Raw genomic sequence first — 20,057 nt, 5'->3', positions numbered from 1 at the left:
TCTATCCAATATATCTATCCTCTATCCAATATATCTATCCTCTATCCAATATATCTATCCTCTATCCAATATATCTATCCTCTATCCAATATATCTATCCTCTATCCAATATATCTATCCTCTATCCAATATATCTATCCTCTATCCAATATATCTATCCTCTATCCAATATATCTATCCTCTATCCAATATATCTATCCTCTATCCAATATATCTATCCTCTATCCAATATATCTATCCTCTATCCAATATATCTATCCTCTATCCAATATATCTATCCTCTATCCAATATATCTATCCTCTATCCAATATATCTATCCTCTATCCAATATATCTATCCTCTATCCAATATATCTATCCTCTATCCAATATATCTATCCTCTATCCAATATATCTATCCTCTATCCAATATATCTATCCTCTATCCTCTATCCTCTATCCTCTATCCTCTATCCTCTATCCTCTATCCTCTATCCTCTATCCTCTATCCTCTATCCTCTATCCTCTATCCTCTATCCTCTATCCTCTATCCTCTATCCTCTATCCTCTATCCTCTATCCTCTATCCTCTATCCTCTATCCTCTATCCTCTATCCTCTATCCTCTATCCTCTATCCTCTATCCTCTATCCTCTATCCTCTATCCTCTATCCTCTATCCTCTATCCTCTATCCTCTATCCTCTATCCTCTATCCTCTATCCTCTATCCTCTATCCTCTATCCTCTATCCTCTATCCTACAAAGAATGAGAATAGGTGCCTCCTAATGCATTAACTCACATAAAAATGTGACCTCCACCTTAAATAACACCCTGGTGAATTCAAGGTGTACCTTGTATGGTGGAATTCCAACCACCTAAATGAATCGCAAAATACCATGTATTTCAGTGTATAATGGGGATATTTTTCATCACGATAATCCTGGTGGTGCTTTTCCCAAGTTTGTATCTGCCAGGTGTATAACAGAGGGTGTTATTTAAGGTGGAGGTCACATTTTTATGTGAGTTAATGCACTAGGAGGCGCCTATTCTCATTTTTTGTTTTTTAGAATTCAAACGGTTAGCCTGAACAGCAAACCACAGGAGAAAAGGGCTGCCACCCTATATAACACGGGTAGTGCACTTCCAAAAGGAAAGTCCTGTCACCACAGAGGAGGAAAAAGGACATTTTACTAAGCTTTAAGGAGAGGAGTAGCGCCAATACCACCATTTTTCTTTAAATATAATATACATATACATATATATATATATATATATATATATATATATATATATATATATATATACATACATACATACATACATACATATACATATATATACACACACACACACACATATATATATATATATATATATATATATATATACAAACAGAGGGGACAGCCCAATACGGTCAGTGACAGATTGTGGCTGTCCTGTACATTATCCCTGCAGCATCCTGTATCCTGGAAAAGAGGAATGGGGCCCCAGTGACCAAAGTGTGGTGGCCTCCAGCGGCAGATCAGAGTGGGATCATCACTAACTAAGCCCACTCCAGCAGTACCTGTCACCTGTAAACAGGGACTAGGTACTTTGAGAAAATCCCCAAAAAAATAAAAAACCTCACTAAATCTAAGATGAAAGAAAAACTGTCTGTACGCCACCGGCACAAAACTAAAACGGAGTTGATGGCTGGGCAGGAAGGAGATGGGAGGGGTTAGACGGGGGGAGGAGGCAGTGTTTTTGATAGGTCCTGTGCCAAACTCCACTACCACACATCTCTAACCCACAAGTAACGGCGCAGCGTCCCCCAGATGGTTGACAAGAGGAAGAAGAAAAAAATAAGAATTTACTTACCGATAATTCTATTTCTCGGAGTCCGTAGTGGATGCTGGGGTTCCTGAAAGGACCATGGGGAATAGCGGCTCCGCAGGAGACAGGGCACAAAAAGTAAAGCTTTTCCAGATCAGGTGGTGTGCACTGGCTCCTCCCCCTATGACCCTCCTCCAGACTCCAGTTAGGTACTGTGCCCGGACGAGCGTACACAATAAGGGAGGATTTTGAATCCCGGGTAAGACTCATACCAGCCACACCAATCACACCGTACAACTTGTGATCTAAACCCAGTTAATAGTATGATAACAGAGGAGCCTCTGAAAGATGGCTCCCTAAACAATAACCCGAATTAGTTAACAATAACTATGTACAAGTATTGCAGATAATCCGCACTTGGGATGGGCGCCCAGCATCCACTACGGACTCCGAGAAATAGAATTATCGGTAAGTAAATTCTTATTTTCTCTATCGTCCTAGTGGATGCTGGGGTTCCTGAAAGGACCATGGGGATTATACCAAAGCTCCCAAACGGGCGGGAGAGTGCGGATGACTCTGCAGCACCGAATGAGAGAACTCCAGGTCCTCTTTTGCCAGGGTATCAAATTTGTAGAATTTTACAAACGTGTTCTCCCCTGACCACGTAGCTGCTCGGCAGAGTTGTAATGCCGAGACCCCTCGGGCAGCCGCCCAAGATGAGCCCACCTTCCTTGTGGAATGGGCCTTAACAGATTTAGGCTGTGGCAGGCCTGCCACAGAATGTGCAAGTTGAATTGTGTTACAAATCCAACGAGCAATCGACTGCTTAGAAGCAGGCGCACCCAACTTGTTGGGTGCATACAGTATAAACAGCGAGTCAGATTTTCTGACTCCAGCCGTCCTTGAAATGTATATTTTTAAAGCTCTGACAACGTCCAACAACTTGGAGTCCTCCAAGTCGCTTGTAGCCGCAGGCACTACAATAGGCTGGTTCAGGTGAAACGCTGATACCACCTTAGGGAGAAAATGCGGACGCGTCCGCAGCTCTGCCCTATCCGAATGGAAAATTAAATAAGGGCTTTTATAAGATAAAGCCGCCAGTTCAGATACTCTCCTGGCGGAAGCCAGGGCCAGTAACATAGTCACTTTCCATGTGAGATATTTCAAATCCACATTTTTTAGTGGTTCAAACCAATGGGATTTGAGGAAATCTAAAACTACATTTAGATCCCACGGTGCCACCGGAGGCACCACAGGAGGCTGTATATGCAGTACTCCTTTGACAAAAGTCTGGACCTCAGGGACTGAGGCCAATTCTTTTTGGAAGAATATTGACAGGGCCGAAATTTGAACCTTAATAGATCCCAATTTGAGACCCATAGACAATCCTGATTGCAGGAAATGTAGGAAACGACCCAGTTGAAATTCCTCCGTCGGAGCACTCCGATCCTCGCACCACGCTACATATTTCCGCCAAATGCGGTGATAATGCTTCGCGGTGACTTCCTTTCTTGCCTTAATCAAGGTAGGAATGACTTCTTCTGGAATGCCTTTTCCTTTTAGGATCTGGCGTTCAACCGCCATGCCGTCAAACGCAGCCGCGGTAAGTCTTGAAAGAGACAGGGACCCTGTTGAAGCAAGTCCCTTCTCAGAGGTAGAGGCCACGGATCGTCCGTGACCATCTCTTGAAGTTCCGGGTACCAAGACCTTCTTGGCCAATCCGGAGCCACTAGTATCGTTCTTACTCCGCTTTGCCGTATGATTCTCAATACCTTTGGTATGAGAGGCAGAGGAGGAAACACATACACCGACTGGTACACCCAAGGTGTTACCAGCGCGTCCACAGCTATTGCCTGCGGATATCTTGACCTGGCGCAATACCTGTCCAGTTTTTTGTTGAGGCGAGACGCCATCATGTCCACCATTGGTCTTTCCCAACGGTTTATTAGCATGTGGAAAACTTCTGGATGAAGTCCCCACTCTCCCGGGTGAAGATCGTGTCTGCTGAGGAAGTCTGCTTCCCAGTTGTCCACGCCCGGGATGAACACTGCTGACAGTGCTATCACGTGATTCTCCGCCCAGCGAAGGATCCTGGCAGCTTCTGCCATTGCACTCCTGCTTCTTGTGCCGCCCTGTCTGTTTACATGGGCGACTTCCGTGATGTTGTCCGACTGGATCAACCCCGGTCTTCCTTGAAGCAGAGGTTCCGCCTGGCTTAGAGCATTGTAGATTGCTCTTAGTTCCAGAATGTTTATGTGAAGAGACTTTTCCAGGCTCGACCACACTCCCTGGAAGTTTCTTCCTTGTGTGACTGCTCCCCAGCCTCTCAGGCTGGCGTCCGTGGTCACCAGGATCCAATCCTGTATGCCGAATCTGCGGCCCTCCAATAGATGAGCCCTCTGCAACCACCACAGAAGAGATACCCTTGTCCTTGGAGACAGGGTTATCCGCAGGTGCATCTGAAGATGCGACCCTGACCATTTGTCCAACAGATCCCTTTGGAAAATTCTTGCATGGAATCTGCCGAATGGAATTGCTTCGTAAGAAGCCACCATTTTTCCCAGGACTCTTGTGCATTGATGCACAGACACCTTTCCTGGTTTTAGGAGGTTCCTGACCAGGTCGGATAACTCCTTGGCTTTTTCCTCGGGAAGAAAAACCTTTTTCTGAACCGTGTCCAGAATCATCCCTAGGAACAGCAGACGAGTTGTCGGCATTAATTGGGATTTTGGAATATTCAGAATCCATCCGTGCTGCTTTAGCACCTCTTGAGACAGTGCTAATCCCATCTCTAGCTGTTCTCTGGACCTTGCCCTTATTAGGAGATCGTCCAAGTATGGGATAATTAATACGCCTTTTCTTCGAAGAAGAATCATCTCGGCCATTACCTTTGTAAAGACCCGAGGTGCCGTGGACAAACCAAACGGCAGCGTCTGAAACTGATAGTGACAGTTTTGTACAACGAACCTGAGGTACCCCTGGTGTGAGGGGTAAATTGGAACGTGGAGATACGCATCCTTGATGTCCAAGGATACCATAAAGTCCCCTTCTTCCAGGTTCGCCATCACTGCTCTGAGTGACTCCATCTTGAACTTGAACTTCTTTATGTACAGGTTCAAGGACTTCAGATTTAGAATAGGCCTTACCGAGCCATCCGGCTTCGGTACCACAAATAGAGTGGAATAATACCCCTTCCCTTGTTGTAGAAGAGGTACCTTGACTATCACCTGCTGAGAGTACAGCTTGTGAATGGCTTCCAAAACCGTCTCCCTTTCGGAGGGGGACGTTGGTAAAGCAGACTTCAGGAAACGGCGAGGTGGATCTGTCTCTAATTCCAACCTGTACCCCTGAGATATTATCTGCAGGATCCAGGGATCTACCTGCGAGTGAGCCCACTGCGCGCTGTAATTTTTGAGACGACCGCCCACCGTCACCGAGTCCGCTTGAGAAGCCCCAGCGTCATGCTGAGGCTTTTGTAGAAGCCGGGGAGGGCTTCTGTTCCTGGGAAGGAGCTGCCTGTTGCTGTCTCTTCCCTCGACCTCTGCCTCGTGGCAGATATGAATAGCCCTTTGCTCTCTTATTTTTAAAGGAACGAAAGGGCTGCGGTTGAAAAGTCGGTGCCTTTTCTGTTGGGGAGTGACTTGAGGTAGAAAGGTGGATTTCCCGGCTGTAGCCGTGGCCACCAAATCTGATAGACCGACTCCAAATAACTCCTCCCCTTTATACGGCAAAACTTCCATATGCCGTTTTGAATCCGCATCGCCTGTCCACTGTCGCGTCCATAAAGCTCTTCTGGCCGAAATGGACATGGCACTTACCCGTGATGCCAGTGTGCAGATATCCCTCTGTGCATCACGCATATAAAGAAATGCATCCTTTATTTGTTCTAACGACAGTAAAATATTGTCCCTGTCCAGGGTATCAATATTTTCAATCAGGGACTCTGACCAAACTACCCCAGCACTGCACATCCAGGCAGTCGTTATAGCTGGTCGTAGTATAACACCTGCATGTGTGTATATACTTTTTTGGATATTTTCCATCCTCCTATCTGATGGATCTTTAAGTGCGGCCGTCTCAGGAGAGGGTAACGCCACTTGTTTAGATAAGCGTGTTAGCGCCTTGTCCACCCTAGGAGGTGTTTCCCAGCGCTCCCTAACCTCTGGCGGGAAAGGGTATAATGCCAATAATTTCTTTGAAATTATCAGCTTTTTATCAGGGGCAACCCACGCTTCATCACACACGTCATTTAATTCTTCTGATTCAGGAAAAACTATAGGTAGTTTTTTCACACCCCACATAATACCCTGTTTAGTGGTACCTGTAGTATCAGCTAAATGTAACGCCTCCTTCATTGCCAAAATCATATAACGTGTGGCCCAACTGGAAAATACGGTTGATTCGTCACCGTCACCACTGGAATCAGTGCCTGTGTCTGGGTCTGTGTCGACCGACTGAGGCAAAGGGCGTTTCACAGCCCCTGACGGTGTTTGAGGCGCCTGGACAGGCACTAATTGATTGTCCGGCCGCCTCATGTCGTCAAACGACTGCTTAAGCGAGTTGACGCTATCCCGTAATTCCACAAATAAAGGCATCCATTCTGGTGTCGACCCCCTAGGAGGTGACATCCCCATATTTGGCAATTGCTCCGCCTCCACACCAATATCGTCCTCATACATGTCGACACACACGTACCGACACACAGCAGACACACAGGGAATGCTCTACACGAAGACAGGACCCACTAGCCCTTTGGGGAGACAGAGGGAGATTCTGCCAGCACACACCAAAAAAGCGCTATATATGACAGGGATAGCCTTATAATAAGTGCTCCCTTATAGCTGCTTTATATATATCAAAATATTGCCATTAAATTTGCCCCCCCTCTCTGTTTTACCCTGTTTCTGTAGTGCAGTGCAGGGGAGAGACCTGGGAGCCGTCCTGACCAGCGGAGCTGTGAGAGGAAATGGCGCCGTGTGCTGAGGAGATAGGCCCCGCCCCTTTTCCGGCGGGCTCGTCTCCCGCTATTTTGTGAATCCAGGCAGGGGTTAAATATCTCCATATAGCCTCTGGGGGCTATATGTGAGGTATTTTTAGCCTTTTAATAGGTTTTCATTTGCCTCCCAGGGCGCCCCCCCCCAGCGCCCTGCACCCTCAGTGACTGCGTGTGAAGTGTGCTGAGAGGAAAATGGCGCACAGCTGCAGTGCTGTGCGCTACCTTTAGAAGACTGCAGGAGTCTTCAGCCGCCGATTCTGGACCTCTTCTTACTTCAGCATCTGCAAGGGGGCCGGCGGCGCGGCTCCGGTGACCATCCAGGCTGTACCTGTGATCGTCCCTCTGGAGCTGATGTCCAGTAGCCAAGAAGCCAATCCATCCTGCACGCAGGTGAGTTCACTTCTTCTCCCCTCTGTCCCTCGTTGCAGTGAGCCTGTTGCCAGCAGGAATCACTGTAAAATAAAAAACCTAAGCTAAACTTTCTCTAAGCAGCTCTTTATGAGAGCCACCTAGAATTGCACCCTTCTCGGCCGGGCACAAAAATCTAACTGGAGTCTGGAGGAGGGTCATAGGGGGAGGAGCCAGTGCACACCACCTGATCTGGAAAAGCTTTACTTTTTGTGCCCTGTCTCCTGCGGAGCCGCTATTCCCCATGGTCCTTTCAGGAACCCCAGCATCCACTAGGACGATAGAGAAAAAGGGGGGGGGGGGGGGGGAATAGCAATAGGCTTGCTCAGTCAGTGAGAAAAGCTATCAGAACGAATACATCTTAAGTGCTGTTCCTCCAGTCCTCACCTTCAGGCCCTTCTCATCCTTCACTCTCTGCTCTTTTCCATTAGGAACAATTATAAAAATGGGACCAGACTTGTCTTCCTCATCCTTTCCGGCCGGCTTGCTCGGCACTTTCTTTGCAGGCACAGACTGCGGACAGATTAAAGAATTTTCAATTACAAAAAGAGGGTAGAAACCGCTGCACAGGTTTAGTGCTGTAATGTGACCATGTGACTTTGTCAGTGAGTGATGTCAGGTGGCCCATCACCTCTCTAGGTCTATGCAGCATGCAGTGCTCAGCACCACAGACTCCTGTGTGCAGACTTATCCTTCACATAGCTTCAGCACCCATCAGTGTTTCTGTTATACAGCACGTGGCTCATAGACCCTTACTGTGCAAACCTAGCACACACACAGCAAAACCATACACCAATCTCACAAAAGTGCAACTTTATTACCACCTTTGCAGACTTTGCTTTGGATATGCTGGTGTTAACCTTCGTTGGCGTCATGCTGGTATTACCCTCAGAGGATACGGATTGGGTCTACAGAGAAAGGACTCTGCATTTAAGTAGCAATTTCCTCACTCAGTGTATGAGCAGTATGAAGCTACAGAGCCACCAACACTTTACACAAGGTATAGTCAGTTAAAGCAGAGAGGACATTTGTAATTCAGTTCTATACAGTAGTATCCCATCAGTCCTCAAGGCAACCGTAAGGCCTGGTTAAGGATATCCATGGTTGAGCACAGATGGTTCAATCTAAACAGAGGTACTAATTAAGTCACCTGTGCTCTAGTAAAGCTATCTTTAGGACCTGGACTGTTTGTTGCAGCATTTCCTAACCTTGGCCCTTAAGCATACTGAGTGACTGAAAACCATGGGAGGGAGGTGGGGGATTAACATGAAGAGGGTTCTCCTGCAGAACACAAACACATTATATTACTAGCTGAACTACAATGACAAATATAAAAAGTATGATATAAGGCGGTACAACGACAAAATGCGAGCTGGCGCTGTAGCTCAGCATGTGGTTACAATGCAATAAACTTGATAATTATATGGAACAGACCAAGTCCAGTCAATAAGCCTATTAGGAGACAGCCCAGGAACAGCCTTGCAGATTACTCCATTTAAAGCAAAATTGCAAGCAATGTGAGAATTAATCCCACCACCCCTACAAATGGGCTCTTCAGGAACCAGTTTAATACACACCTATTATCTTAAAAGAAAAACCAAAACAGACAACGTGTGGGAGCAGTATGGAGTCAGCTGGCCCCTGTGCACATGGATGTGTCACCATTATGGCTCTGTTAGGCACCACAGTACACAGCACTGCAGAGCCCTTGGGTGCAACTCATCATCCTCCAGCAGCTTCTCCCACCATATATAGTCTGGACTGAACAGTAAAGTGGGGGAGAGGAGGGGGTGACAACAAAACCACAAACCGCACTTCGTGTTAGGGAACGTACCTTTCCTTTCGCTGCTGGTGCACTTGGCTTGCCCTTCTTGGGATCTGGTTTGCTCTCTGAAGCAAGAGGTCCAGAGTCAGAAACCGCTAGAGGGAAAATAGAATAAGACATTTACTATTGAAGCCTGAGGAACGGCAATCTGTATGTGATCTTACATCACGCGTCACGTAACAGATTTTTATCTACTGTATAGGATCCTTAGTTCATCTAGTTTCTTGTTGGCCTATGCGTGATTACTTCAGTTACATACTTACCAGCCATTGGAGGAGGTGCTGAAGACTGGGCAGGCCCTCCAGACTGTTTAGAAGAGCTCTTGGTTGGGGCAGCAGGCTTGGCTGGCATGATGGCTTTAGCTTTCTCCAGCATGGCAACAACTTGGTCCTTAGAGGCAGGCTAAAAGACAAACATTACATTACACACAAATAGTGCTATGCAACATTTATCCAAGTGTAGCAGCTCCACTAACAACCAACCACTTCACTTTAGGCATGTACAGGTGTGATCATCACAGCAAAAAGATGATTTGGGTACTTAGCGATAAATCGATTTCTTTGAATCCACTCGAGGACACAGGAGTTCATGAAGAATGGAGGTCGGAGGTGGCACAATATATGCAAATTCATTGAAGTGCAGAGCTGGCTCCTCCCCCTTCACGCCCCTCTCCCTCTAGTTTGGTAAATTGTCCAGAGAGAATAGGGAACATGAAAACATAGGATTTTAATACCTACCAGTAAATGCTTTTCTCGTAGTCCATAAGGGATATTGGGGAATCTAGTACGATGGGGTACAGCCAGGGTCCAAAGGAGCCAGTGCACTTTAAATTTCTTCAACTGGTTGCGCTGGCTACTCTCCTCTATGCCCCCTCCCACAGGCAGTTATGGGTAAAAACATGCCCGAAGGAGAAAGTATAATAAAAATAATATATATACACACATATACACACATATATATATATATATATATATATATATATATATATATATATATATATATATATATATATATATATATACACACATACATACATATACATATATATATATACATACATACATACAATAAGAATTTACTCACCGGTAATTCTATTTCTCGTAGTCCGTAGTGGATGCTGGGAACTCCGTAAGGACCATGGGGAATAGAGGGCTCCGAAGGAGGCTGGGCACTCTAGAAAGATCTTAGACTACCTGGTGTGCACTGGCTCCTCCCACTATGACCCTCCTCCAAGCCTCAGTTAGGTACTGTGCCCGGACGAGCGTACACAATAAGGAAGGATTTTGAATCCCGGGTAAGACTCATACCAGCCACACCAATCACACCGTACAACTCGTGATATGAAACACAGTTAACAGTATGAAACAATAGAGCCTCTCAACAGATGGCTCAACAATAACCCGATTTAGTTAACAATAACTATGTACAAGTATTGCAGATAAACCGCACTTGGGATGGGCGCCCAGCATCCACTACGGACTACGAGAAATAGAATTACCGGTGAGTAAATTCTTATTTTCTCTGACGTCCTAGTGGATGCTGGGAACTCCGTAAGGACCATGGGGATTATACCAAAGCTCCCAAACGGGCGGGAGAGTGCGGATGACTCTGCAGCACCGAATGAGAGAACTCCAGGTCCTCCTCAGCCAGGGTATCAAATTTATAGAATTTTGCAAACGTGTTTGCCCCTGACCAAGTAGCAGCTCGGCAAAGTTGTAAAGCCGAGACCCCTCGGGCAGCCGCCCAAGATGAGCCCACCTTCCTTGTGGAATGGGCATTGACAGATTTTGGCTGTGGCAGGCCTGCCACAGTATGTGCAAGCTGAATTGTACTACAAATCCAACGAGCAATAGTCTGCTTAGAAGCAGGAGCACCCAGCTTGTTGGGTGCATACAGGATAAACAGCGAGTCAGATTTTCTGACTTCAGCCGTCCTGGAAACATTTTCAGGGCCCTGACAACGTCTAGCAACTTGGAGTCCTCCAAATCCTTAGTAGCCGCAGGCACCACAATAGGCTGGTTCAGGTGAAACGCTGACACCACCTTAGGGAGAAACTGGGGACGAGTCCTCAATTCTGCCCTATCCATATGGAAAATCAGATAAGGGCTTTTACATGATAAAGCCGCCAACTCTGACACTCGCCTGGCTGAAGCCAAGGCCAATAACATGACCACTTTCCACGTGAGATATTTCAGATCCACGGTTTTTAGTGGCTCAAACCAATGTGATTTTAAGAAACTCAACATCACGTTGAGATCCCAAGGTGCCACAGGAGGCACAAATGGGGGCTGAATATGCAGCACTCCTTTCACAAATGTCTGAACTTCAGGTACTGAAGCTAGTTTTGAAAGAAAATTGACAGAGCCGAGATCTGTACCTTAATGGAGCCCAGTTTTAGGCCCATATTCACTCCTGCTTGCAGGAAATGCAGAAATCGACCTAGTTGAAATTCCTCCGTTGGGGCCTTTTCGGCCTCACACCATGCAACATACCTCCGCCATATGCGGTGATAATGAGTTGCTGTGACCTCTTTCCTGGCTTTAATAAGCGTAGGAATGACTTCCTCCGGAATGCCCTTTTCCTTCAGGATCCGGCGTTCAACCGCCATGCCGTCAAACGCAGCCGCGGTAAGTCTTGGAACAGACAGGGGCCCTGCTGCAGCAGGTCCTGTCTGAGCGGCAGAGACCACGGGTCCTCTGAGATCATCTCTTGAAGTTCCGGGTACCACGCTCTTCTCGGCCAATCCGGAACCACGAGAATTGTGTTTACTCCTCGCTTTCTTATTATTCTCAATACCTTTGGTATGAGAGGTAGAGGAGGGAACACAAACTGACCGGTACACCCACGGTGTCACTAGAGCGTCCACAGCTATCGCCTGAGGGTCTCTTGACCTGGCGCAATACTTCTCTAGTTTTTTGTTTAGGCGGGACGCCATCATGTCCACCTGTGGACGACTCCATTGATTTACAATCATTTGGAAGACTTCTGGATGAAGTCCCCACTCCCCCGGGTGGAGGTAGTGCCTGCTGAGAAAGTCTGCTTCCCAGTTGTCCACTCCCGGGATGAACACTGCTGACAGTGCTAGTACATGATACTCCGCCCATCTGAGAATTTTTGTGGCTTCTGCCATCGCCGTCCTGCTTCTTGTGCCGCCCTGTCGATTCACATGGGCGACTGCCGTGATGTTGTCTGACTGGATCAGCACCGGCTGGTGTAGGAGCAGGGATTTTGCTCGACTTAGGGCATTGTAAATGGCCCTTAGTTCCAGAATATTTATGTGAAGGGCAGTCTCCTGACTTGACCATAGTCCTTGGAAATTTCTTCCCTTTGTGACTGCCCCCCAGCCTCGTAGGCTGGCATCCGTGGTCACCAGGACCCAGTCCTGTATGCCGAATCTGCGGCCCTCCAGAAGATGAGCACTGTGCAGCCACCACAGAAGAGACACCCTGGTTCGTGGAGACAGGGTTATTAAACGATGCATCTGAAGATGCGATCCAGACCACTTGTCCAACAGGTCCCACTGAAAAATTCTGGCATGGAACCTGCCGAATGGAATTGCTTCGTAAGAAGCTACCATCTTTCCCAGGACCCGCGTGCAGTGATGCACCGATACCTGTTTTGGTTTTAGGAGGTCTCTGACTAGAGAAGACAACTCCCTGGCTTTCTCCTCCGGGAGAAACACTTTTTTCTGGGCCGTGTCCAGAATCATTCCCAGGAACATTAGACGTGTCGTGGGGACCAGCTGTGACTTTGGGATATTCAGAATCCAACCGTGCTGGCTCAGCACTTCCTGAGATAGTGCTACTCCCACTAACAACTGTTCCTTGGATCGTGCCTTTATTAGGAGATCGTCCAAGTATGGGATAATTAAAACTCCCTTTTTTCGAAGGAGTATCATCATTTCCGCCATAACCTTGGTAAATACCCTCGGTGCCGTGGAGAGTCCAAACGGCAGCGTCTGGAATTGGTAATGGCAATCCTGTACCACAAATCTGAGGTACTCCTGGTGAGAATTGTAAATGGGGACATGCAGGTAAGCATCCTTGATGTCCAGGGATACCATGTAATCCCCCTCGTCCAGGCTTGCAATAACCGCCCTGAGCGATTCCATCTTGAACTTGAATTTTTTTATGTATGTGTTCAAGGATTTCAAATTTAAAATGGGTCTCACCGAACCGTCCGGTTTCGGCACCACAAATAGTGTGGAATAGTAACCCCGGCCTTGTTGAAGTAGGGGTACCTTGATTATCACCTGCTGGGAATACAGCTTGTGAATCGCCGCTAGCACCGCCTCCCTGTCTGAGGGAGCAATCGGCAAGGCGGATTTTAGGAAACGGCGGGGTGGAGTCGCCTCGAATTCCAGCCTGTATCCCTGAGATACTATTTGAAGGATCCAGGGATCCACCTGTGAGCGAGCCCACTGATGGCTGAAATTCCTGAGGCGGGCCCCCACCGTACCTGGCTCCGCCTGTGAAGCCCCACCGTCATGCGGCGGACTTGGAAGAGGAAGCGGGGGAGGACTTTTGTTCCTGGGAACCTGCTGTTTGCTGCAGCCTTTTTCCCCTACCTCTGCCTCTTGACAGAAAAGACCCTCCTTTTCCCCGCTTGTTTTTCTGGGACCGAAAGGACTGAACCTGATAAAATGGCACCTTCTTAGGCTGTGAGGGGACATGGGGTAAAAATGCTGACTTCCCAGACGTTGCTGTGGAAACTAGGTCGGAGAGACCATACCCAAATAATTCCTCCCCCTTATAAGGCAAAACTTCCATGTGCCTTTTGGAATCTGCATCTCCAGTCCACTGGCGAGTCCATAAGCATCTCCTAGCAGAGATGGATAATGCACTTACTTTAGATGCCAGCCGGCAGATTTCACTCTGTGCATCTCTCATGTATAAGACTGAGTCTTTGATATGGTCAATTGTAGCAGGATCGTGTCTCTGTCTAACGTGTCAATATCTTCTGACAGTTTATCTGACCACGCAGCGGCAGCACTGCACATCCATGCTGACGCAATAGCTGGTCTGAGTATAATGCCTGAGTGTGTATATACAGACTTCAGGATCGCCTCCTGCTTTCTATCAACAGGTTCCTTAAGGGCGGCCGTATCCTGGGACGGTAGTGCCACCTTTTTAGACAAACGTGTGAGCGCTTTATCCACCTTCGGGGGTGTTTCCCAACGTAACCTATCCTCTGGCGGGAAAGGGAACGCCATTAGTAGCTTCTTAGGAATTACCAATTTCTTATCAGGGGAAGCCCACGCTTCTTCACACACTTCATTTAATTCATCTGACGGGGGAAAAACTACAGGTAGTTTTTTCTCCCCAAACATAATACCCTTTTTTGTGGTACCTGGATGTAAATCAGTAATATTTAACACCTCTTTCATTGCCTCAATCATGCAGTGAACGGGCATTAAATTTGACTCATCGTCGTCGACACTGGTGTCAGTATCCGTGTTGACATCTACTTGTGCCACCTGAGATAGCGGGCGTTTCAGAGCCCCTGATGACTTTTGAGACACCTGGACAGGCACGAGCTGAAGACTCGGCTGTCCCACAGTCGGCATGTCGTCAAATTTTTTATGTAAGGAGTCTATACGTGCACTCATTTCCTGCCATAATACCATCCACTCAGGTGTCTGACCCCCAGGGGGTGACATCCCTGCTAAAGGCATCTGCTCCCCCTCCACATCATTATCCTCCTCAAACATGTTGACACAGCCGTACCGACACACTCCACACACACAGGGAATGCTCCAACAGAGGACAGGACCCACAAAAGCCCTTTGGGGGGACAGAGTAAGAGTATGCCAGCACACACCAGAGCACTATATATATACACAGGGACTAACTGAGTTATGTCCCTAATAGCTGCTTTTCAATATAATATACTGTATACAGTGCCAATTTTAATGCCCCCCCTCTCTTTTCCCTCTTACTGTACTGTAGAATTGCAGGGAAGAGCCAGGGAGCTTCCTTCCAGCCGAGCTGTGAGGGAAAAATGGCGCCAGTGTGCTGAGATAGGCTCCGCCCCTTTTTCGCGGCGTATTCTCCCGCTTTTTATGGGATTCTGGCAGGGGTATTTACCTCATAAATAGCCCCAGGGGCTATATATTGAGGTATTTTAGCCAGCCAAGGTGTTTTTTATTGCTGCCTCAGGGCGCCCGCCCCCCCCCAGCGCCCTGCACCCTCAGTGACCGGAGTGTGAAGTGTGTATGAGGAGCAATGGCGCACAGCTGCAGTGCTGTGCGCTACCTTGGTGAAGACAGGATGTCTTCATGCCGCCGATTTTCCGGACCATCTTCTTGCTTCTGGCTCTGTAAGGGGGACGGCGGCGCGGCTCCGGGACCGAACATCAAGGCTGGGCCTGCGGTCGATCCCTCTGGAGCTAATGGTGTCCAGTAGCCTATGAAGCCCAATCCGGCTGCAAGCAGGCGAGTTCGCTTCTTCTCCCCTTAGTCCCTCGTTACAGTGAGCCTGTTGCCAGCAGGTCTCACTGAAAATAACAAATTCTAAGACTATAACTTTCTAAGAGCTCAGGAGAGCCCCTAGTGTGCATCCAACCTCGGCCGGGCACGAAATCTAACTGAGGCTTGGAGTAGGGTCATAGTGGGAGGAGCCAGTGCACACCAGGTAGTCTAAGATCTTTCTAGAGTGCCCAGCCTCCTTCGGAGCCCGCTATTCCCCATGGTCCTTACGGAGTTCCCAGCATCCACTAGGACGTCAGAGAGATATATATATATATATATATATATATATATATATATATATATTGGGTAGTGAAGAGTACAAGCGCTAATGAGTGTGGTGACAATTATACTGGAAATCATTAAGTGGATTAAAAGATTATTAAAAATGGCCTTAGGCACTTATCTGATAAAAACAAAACTTCAATCCGGTATTCATCATTTTAGGAATCATGTAAAAGAAGAAACAGCAAACATAGTGTGTATCGTTCACAGGTAAAAATAGAGCATTTTGCTATATAAGGTGCAAATTTTTAGGGAATTTTAACTGTTCCCAATGAAATTATAATCTGTAGCTTCACAACATAAAATACAGATTTTAATTAACAATACAAAACACGGCTAGACAACACACGTACAAGATTTTAAAATCTTAAAAGCTTATCTGTCCGTTCTAGGCACAAGGGAATCAATAACCAATTGTTCCAGGGACACAGGATAGCCAAAGTTTATGCGTACAGGATAAAAGTAGTTCAAATGCTTATCTGTCCATCAATAGGAGTTTCAGCAGACACTCACTTTTGCAAAAGAAAAGAAAAAAAGACCAGCACTCACGTTTTGATGAAAAGAAAAAAAGGGGTTTATTCCTTACAGGAAAAACATCTGGACATGATCCTAGTACTACAGCCAGACGGCCGTTTCAACTCTCCGTGGTTTTCGTCAGGGGCACGGAGAGTTGAAACGGCCGTCGGGCTGTAGTACTAGGATCATGTCCAGATGTTTTTCCTGTAAGGAATAAACCCCTTTTTTTCTTTTCATCATCAAAACGTGAGTGCTGGTCTTTTTTTCTTTTCTTTTGCAAAAGTGAGTGTCTGTATCAATTTCCAGGACCCTGCACCACCATGTCAGTTTAATTTGATTTTTACTGAGTGCTGTCATTTTACTGATACTGATATTATATATATATTTATATATATATATATATATATATATATATATATATATATATATATATATATATATATATATATATATATATATATAGTAGGATTTTGGTACTTACCAGGTAAATCCTTTTCTTTGAATCCATAGGGGGCACTGGAGTACTCTTGGGATATGGACGGCTTCCACCGGAAGAAGGCACTGAATAAATTAATTTTGAGACTACTCCTCCCCTCCATATCCTGCAGCACTCCAGTGTTTTTTACTGAGCCGAACAGGATCGATAGAGAGATTGACAAAAGGAGAATTACATATAGTCTCACAGACAACAATAAAGTTGACACAACGTAACAGACAACTAAACAGTTGACACCATAACTGATTAACCCTTGTTAAATTTAAACCAGTCGTGAAAGTGTGTTACCATAAGAACCACTGAACTCCTAAAACAGGTAAACTGCTCTGGGTGGGCGTCCAGTGCCCCCTATGGATTCAAAGAAAAGGATTTACCTGGTAAGTACCAAAATCCTACTTTCTTTTTCATCCACTAGGGGTCACTGGAGTACTCTTGGGATGTACCAAAGTCTCCTCCGTGGCGGGAGAGCTGTTTGGCACCTGTAACACTAAACGGCCAAAGCTAGATGCTGATGCCGCGAACGTATCAAACTTGTAAAAGCGCACAAACGTGTGCACTGACGACCAAGTAGCCGCACGGCAAAGCTGTGTCGTAGAAGCCCCACGACTCGCTGCCCATGACGTCCCCACAGAACGTGTGGAATGAGCTGTTACTGAAGTAGGTGGCTGTAACTTAGCATAAAGGTAAGCCTGACGTATAGTCAGTTTGATCCATCTGGATAAGGTCTGCTTAGAGGCTGGCCAACCCCTCTTAGCTGCGTCATAGAGAACAAACAACGTATCTGTCTTACGCACAGTAGACGTTCGGGAAACATAGATGCGCAATGCGCGAACTACATCCAACGTTCCAGAATCTCCTGTTAACACAGGAACTACTATTGGTTGATTGATGTGAAAAGACGACACTACTTTTGGTAGAAAAACGGGATTCGTCCGAAGTTCCGCTCTGTCATCATGAAAAATTAAATACGGTGACTTGCATGACAAGGCACCCAAATCTGAAACACGCTTAGCCGAGGCTAAGGCTAAAAGAAAAATCGTTTTCCAAGTGAGAAATTTAATATCCACTTGTTGTAAGGGTTCAAAGTAATCGGACTGTAAGAAATCTAAAACCAGATTCAAGTCCCATGGTGCTGTAGGTGGAATGAAAGGAGGTTGTATCCTCTTTACACCCTGTAGAAACGTATGTATTGACTGCAACGAGGCCAATTTCCTTTGAAAATAAATTGACAACGCAGATACCTGCACCTTTAGTGTGGAAAGACGTAGTCCTCCATCTAACCCCATTTGTAAAAATAACAAAAGACGGGATAATTTAAAAGACGATGTCGGAAATTTCCGAGCTTCACACCAACCTATATAAGTACGCCAGATTCTATAATAATGAGCTGCCGTAACCGGCTTCCTAGCTCGTACCATGGTTGGTATAACAGACTCAGGAATGCCCTCTTTCCTTAAGATGGCCTTTTCAACAGCCACCCCGTCAAACGCAACCGCGCTAAATCGGGGTAGAGGAACGGACCCTGTTGTAACAGGTCCGGACGTAGTGGGCCATGGATCGTCTGCGAGTAACCCGAGAAGATCCGAGAACCAAGCCCTCCGAGGCCAATGAGGCGCTATTAGAATGACTGTGACGAACCCTCTCTTGATCCGTTTTAGCACCAGCGGGAGCAGCGGAAACGGTGGAAACAGATACACAAGGCTGTATGGCCACGTGGCTGTGAGAGCATCCACCGCCACTGCCCTTGGATCTCTTGTTCTGGACATATATCTTGACACCTGATGATTGTGGCGGGATGCCATTAGATCCACCTGAGGGTAACCCCACTTCTGGATCAACATCTGAAACACTTCTGGATTTAATGCCCACTCTCCTGGATGAAAATCCCGACGACTGAGAAAATCTGCCTCCCAGTTGTCCACTCCAGGAATGAACACTGCCGATAATATCACCTGGTGATATTCGGCCCATCTGAGGATCCGAGCTACTTCCCGCATAGCCATGCGGCTTCTCGTTCCTCCTTGTTTGTTTATGTATGCGACTGCCGTCGCATTGTCTGACTGCACCTGCACAGTCTGAAAACGAAACATGTACACCGCTTGTCTTAGAGCATTGTAAATCGCCCTGAGTTCCAGAACATTTATGGATAGCGATTTTTCGTGATCCGCCCAGAGGCCCTGGAGCCGATAACTCTGAACTACAGCTCCCCAACCTCTGAGACTTGCGTCCGTTGTCAGAATTATCCAATTCGCGACTCCGAATCGTCTCCCTGCAGATAGATTGTGTATTTTTAACCACCAGAGAAGAGACACCCTGACTTGTGGTGACAACCTCACCCTGTGGTGCAGCTGCAGATGTGATCCCGACCCCTGTGCTAACACTTCCAGTTGGAACGGACGTGAGTGAAATCTTCCGAACTGAAGTGCTTCGAAAGCCGCCACCATTGTGCCTAAAAGGCGAATGCACAAATGTACTGAGACTGTGCGTGGCTTGAGCACTAATTGCACCAGATGACGAATGCCCTGTACTTTCTGTTGTGGCAAGTAAACCCTTTGTTTTACTGTATCGAGAATCATCCCTAGGAATTGAAGTCGTTGACACGGAATTAGATGTGATTTCTTTAAACTGACTATCCAACCGTGCTGAACTAGTACATTGTACGTTAGCAAGGCATGTTGGAGAAGCAATTGTTGAGACGGAGCCTTTATGAGTAGATCGTCTAAATACGGAACAATTATTACCCCTAGGGACCTGAGATGAGCTGTCATCACGGACATTACCTTGGTGAATACCCGAGGCGCTGATGAGAGGCCAAACGGTAGAGCCTGAAATTGGTAATGGTCTCGTCTTATCGCAAACCTTAAGAAACTCTGGTGAGGTGGCCAAATCGGAATGTGCAAATACGCATCCTTGAGATCTAGTGCAATCATGAATTCCTGTGGCTCTAACCCTGCAATTACTGACCTGAGAGATTCCATCTTGAATCTGTGGTAAGTGACGTAATGATTGAGACCTTTTAGGTTCAATATTGGCCTGACTGAGCCATCTGGTTTTGGTACCAGAAACAGACTGGAATAATAACCCTGCCCCTGTTCCTGCACAGGGACTGGAATTATCACTGCAGCATTCAGCAGAGACTGAATGGCAATCTGCAGAACTGCTTTCTTGTCGTCCGACACAGGCAGTCCTGTCGTGAAAAATCTTCCTGTCGGAAGATAATCGAACTCTATTTTGTAACCCTCTAATACTAAATTGCGGATCCACCCATCTGTGGA

At 46.6% G+C, this 20,057-nt stretch overlaps 1 protein-coding gene and 1 non-coding gene across 12 annotated transcripts in view; both read right to left on the bottom strand.

Moving 5' to 3' along the window:
* The window catches only part of CKAP5 (cytoskeleton associated protein 5), a 334,214-nt gene that overhangs the window by 156,364 nt on the left and 157,793 nt on the right, over nt 1-20,057 (bottom strand). For 9 of the 11 annotated variants that reach the window (XM_063944545.1, XM_063944546.1, XM_063944541.1 and 6 more), the window contains exons 26-29: nt 9,283-9,421; nt 9,029-9,114; nt 8,019-8,102; nt 7,582-7,707 (exon numbers count right to left, since the gene is read on the bottom strand). In XM_063944545.1, coding sequence (XP_063800615.1) covers nt 7,582-7,707; nt 8,019-8,102; nt 9,029-9,114; nt 9,283-9,421 — 435 coding nt within the window. The remainder of the gene's footprint in view (nt 1-7,581; nt 7,708-8,018; nt 8,103-9,028; nt 9,115-9,282; nt 9,422-20,057) is intronic. The other 2 variants (XM_063944550.1, XM_063944551.1) reach the window with 1 other exon arrangement.
* On the bottom strand, nt 8,819-8,927 carry LOC134971127 (small nucleolar RNA SNORD67). The gene has a single exon (XR_010190252.1). It is a non-coding gene; the product is annotated as a small nucleolar RNA SNORD67 (small nucleolar RNA).

Source organism: Pseudophryne corroboree, chromosome 11, assembly GCF_028390025.1.
Source record: "Pseudophryne corroboree isolate aPseCor3 chromosome 11, aPseCor3.hap2, whole genome shotgun sequence".
Classification (NCBI taxonomy): Eukaryota; Metazoa; Chordata; class Amphibia; order Anura; family Myobatrachidae; genus Pseudophryne; species Pseudophryne corroboree.
This window is presented reverse-complemented; position numbering and strand designations above follow the sequence as displayed.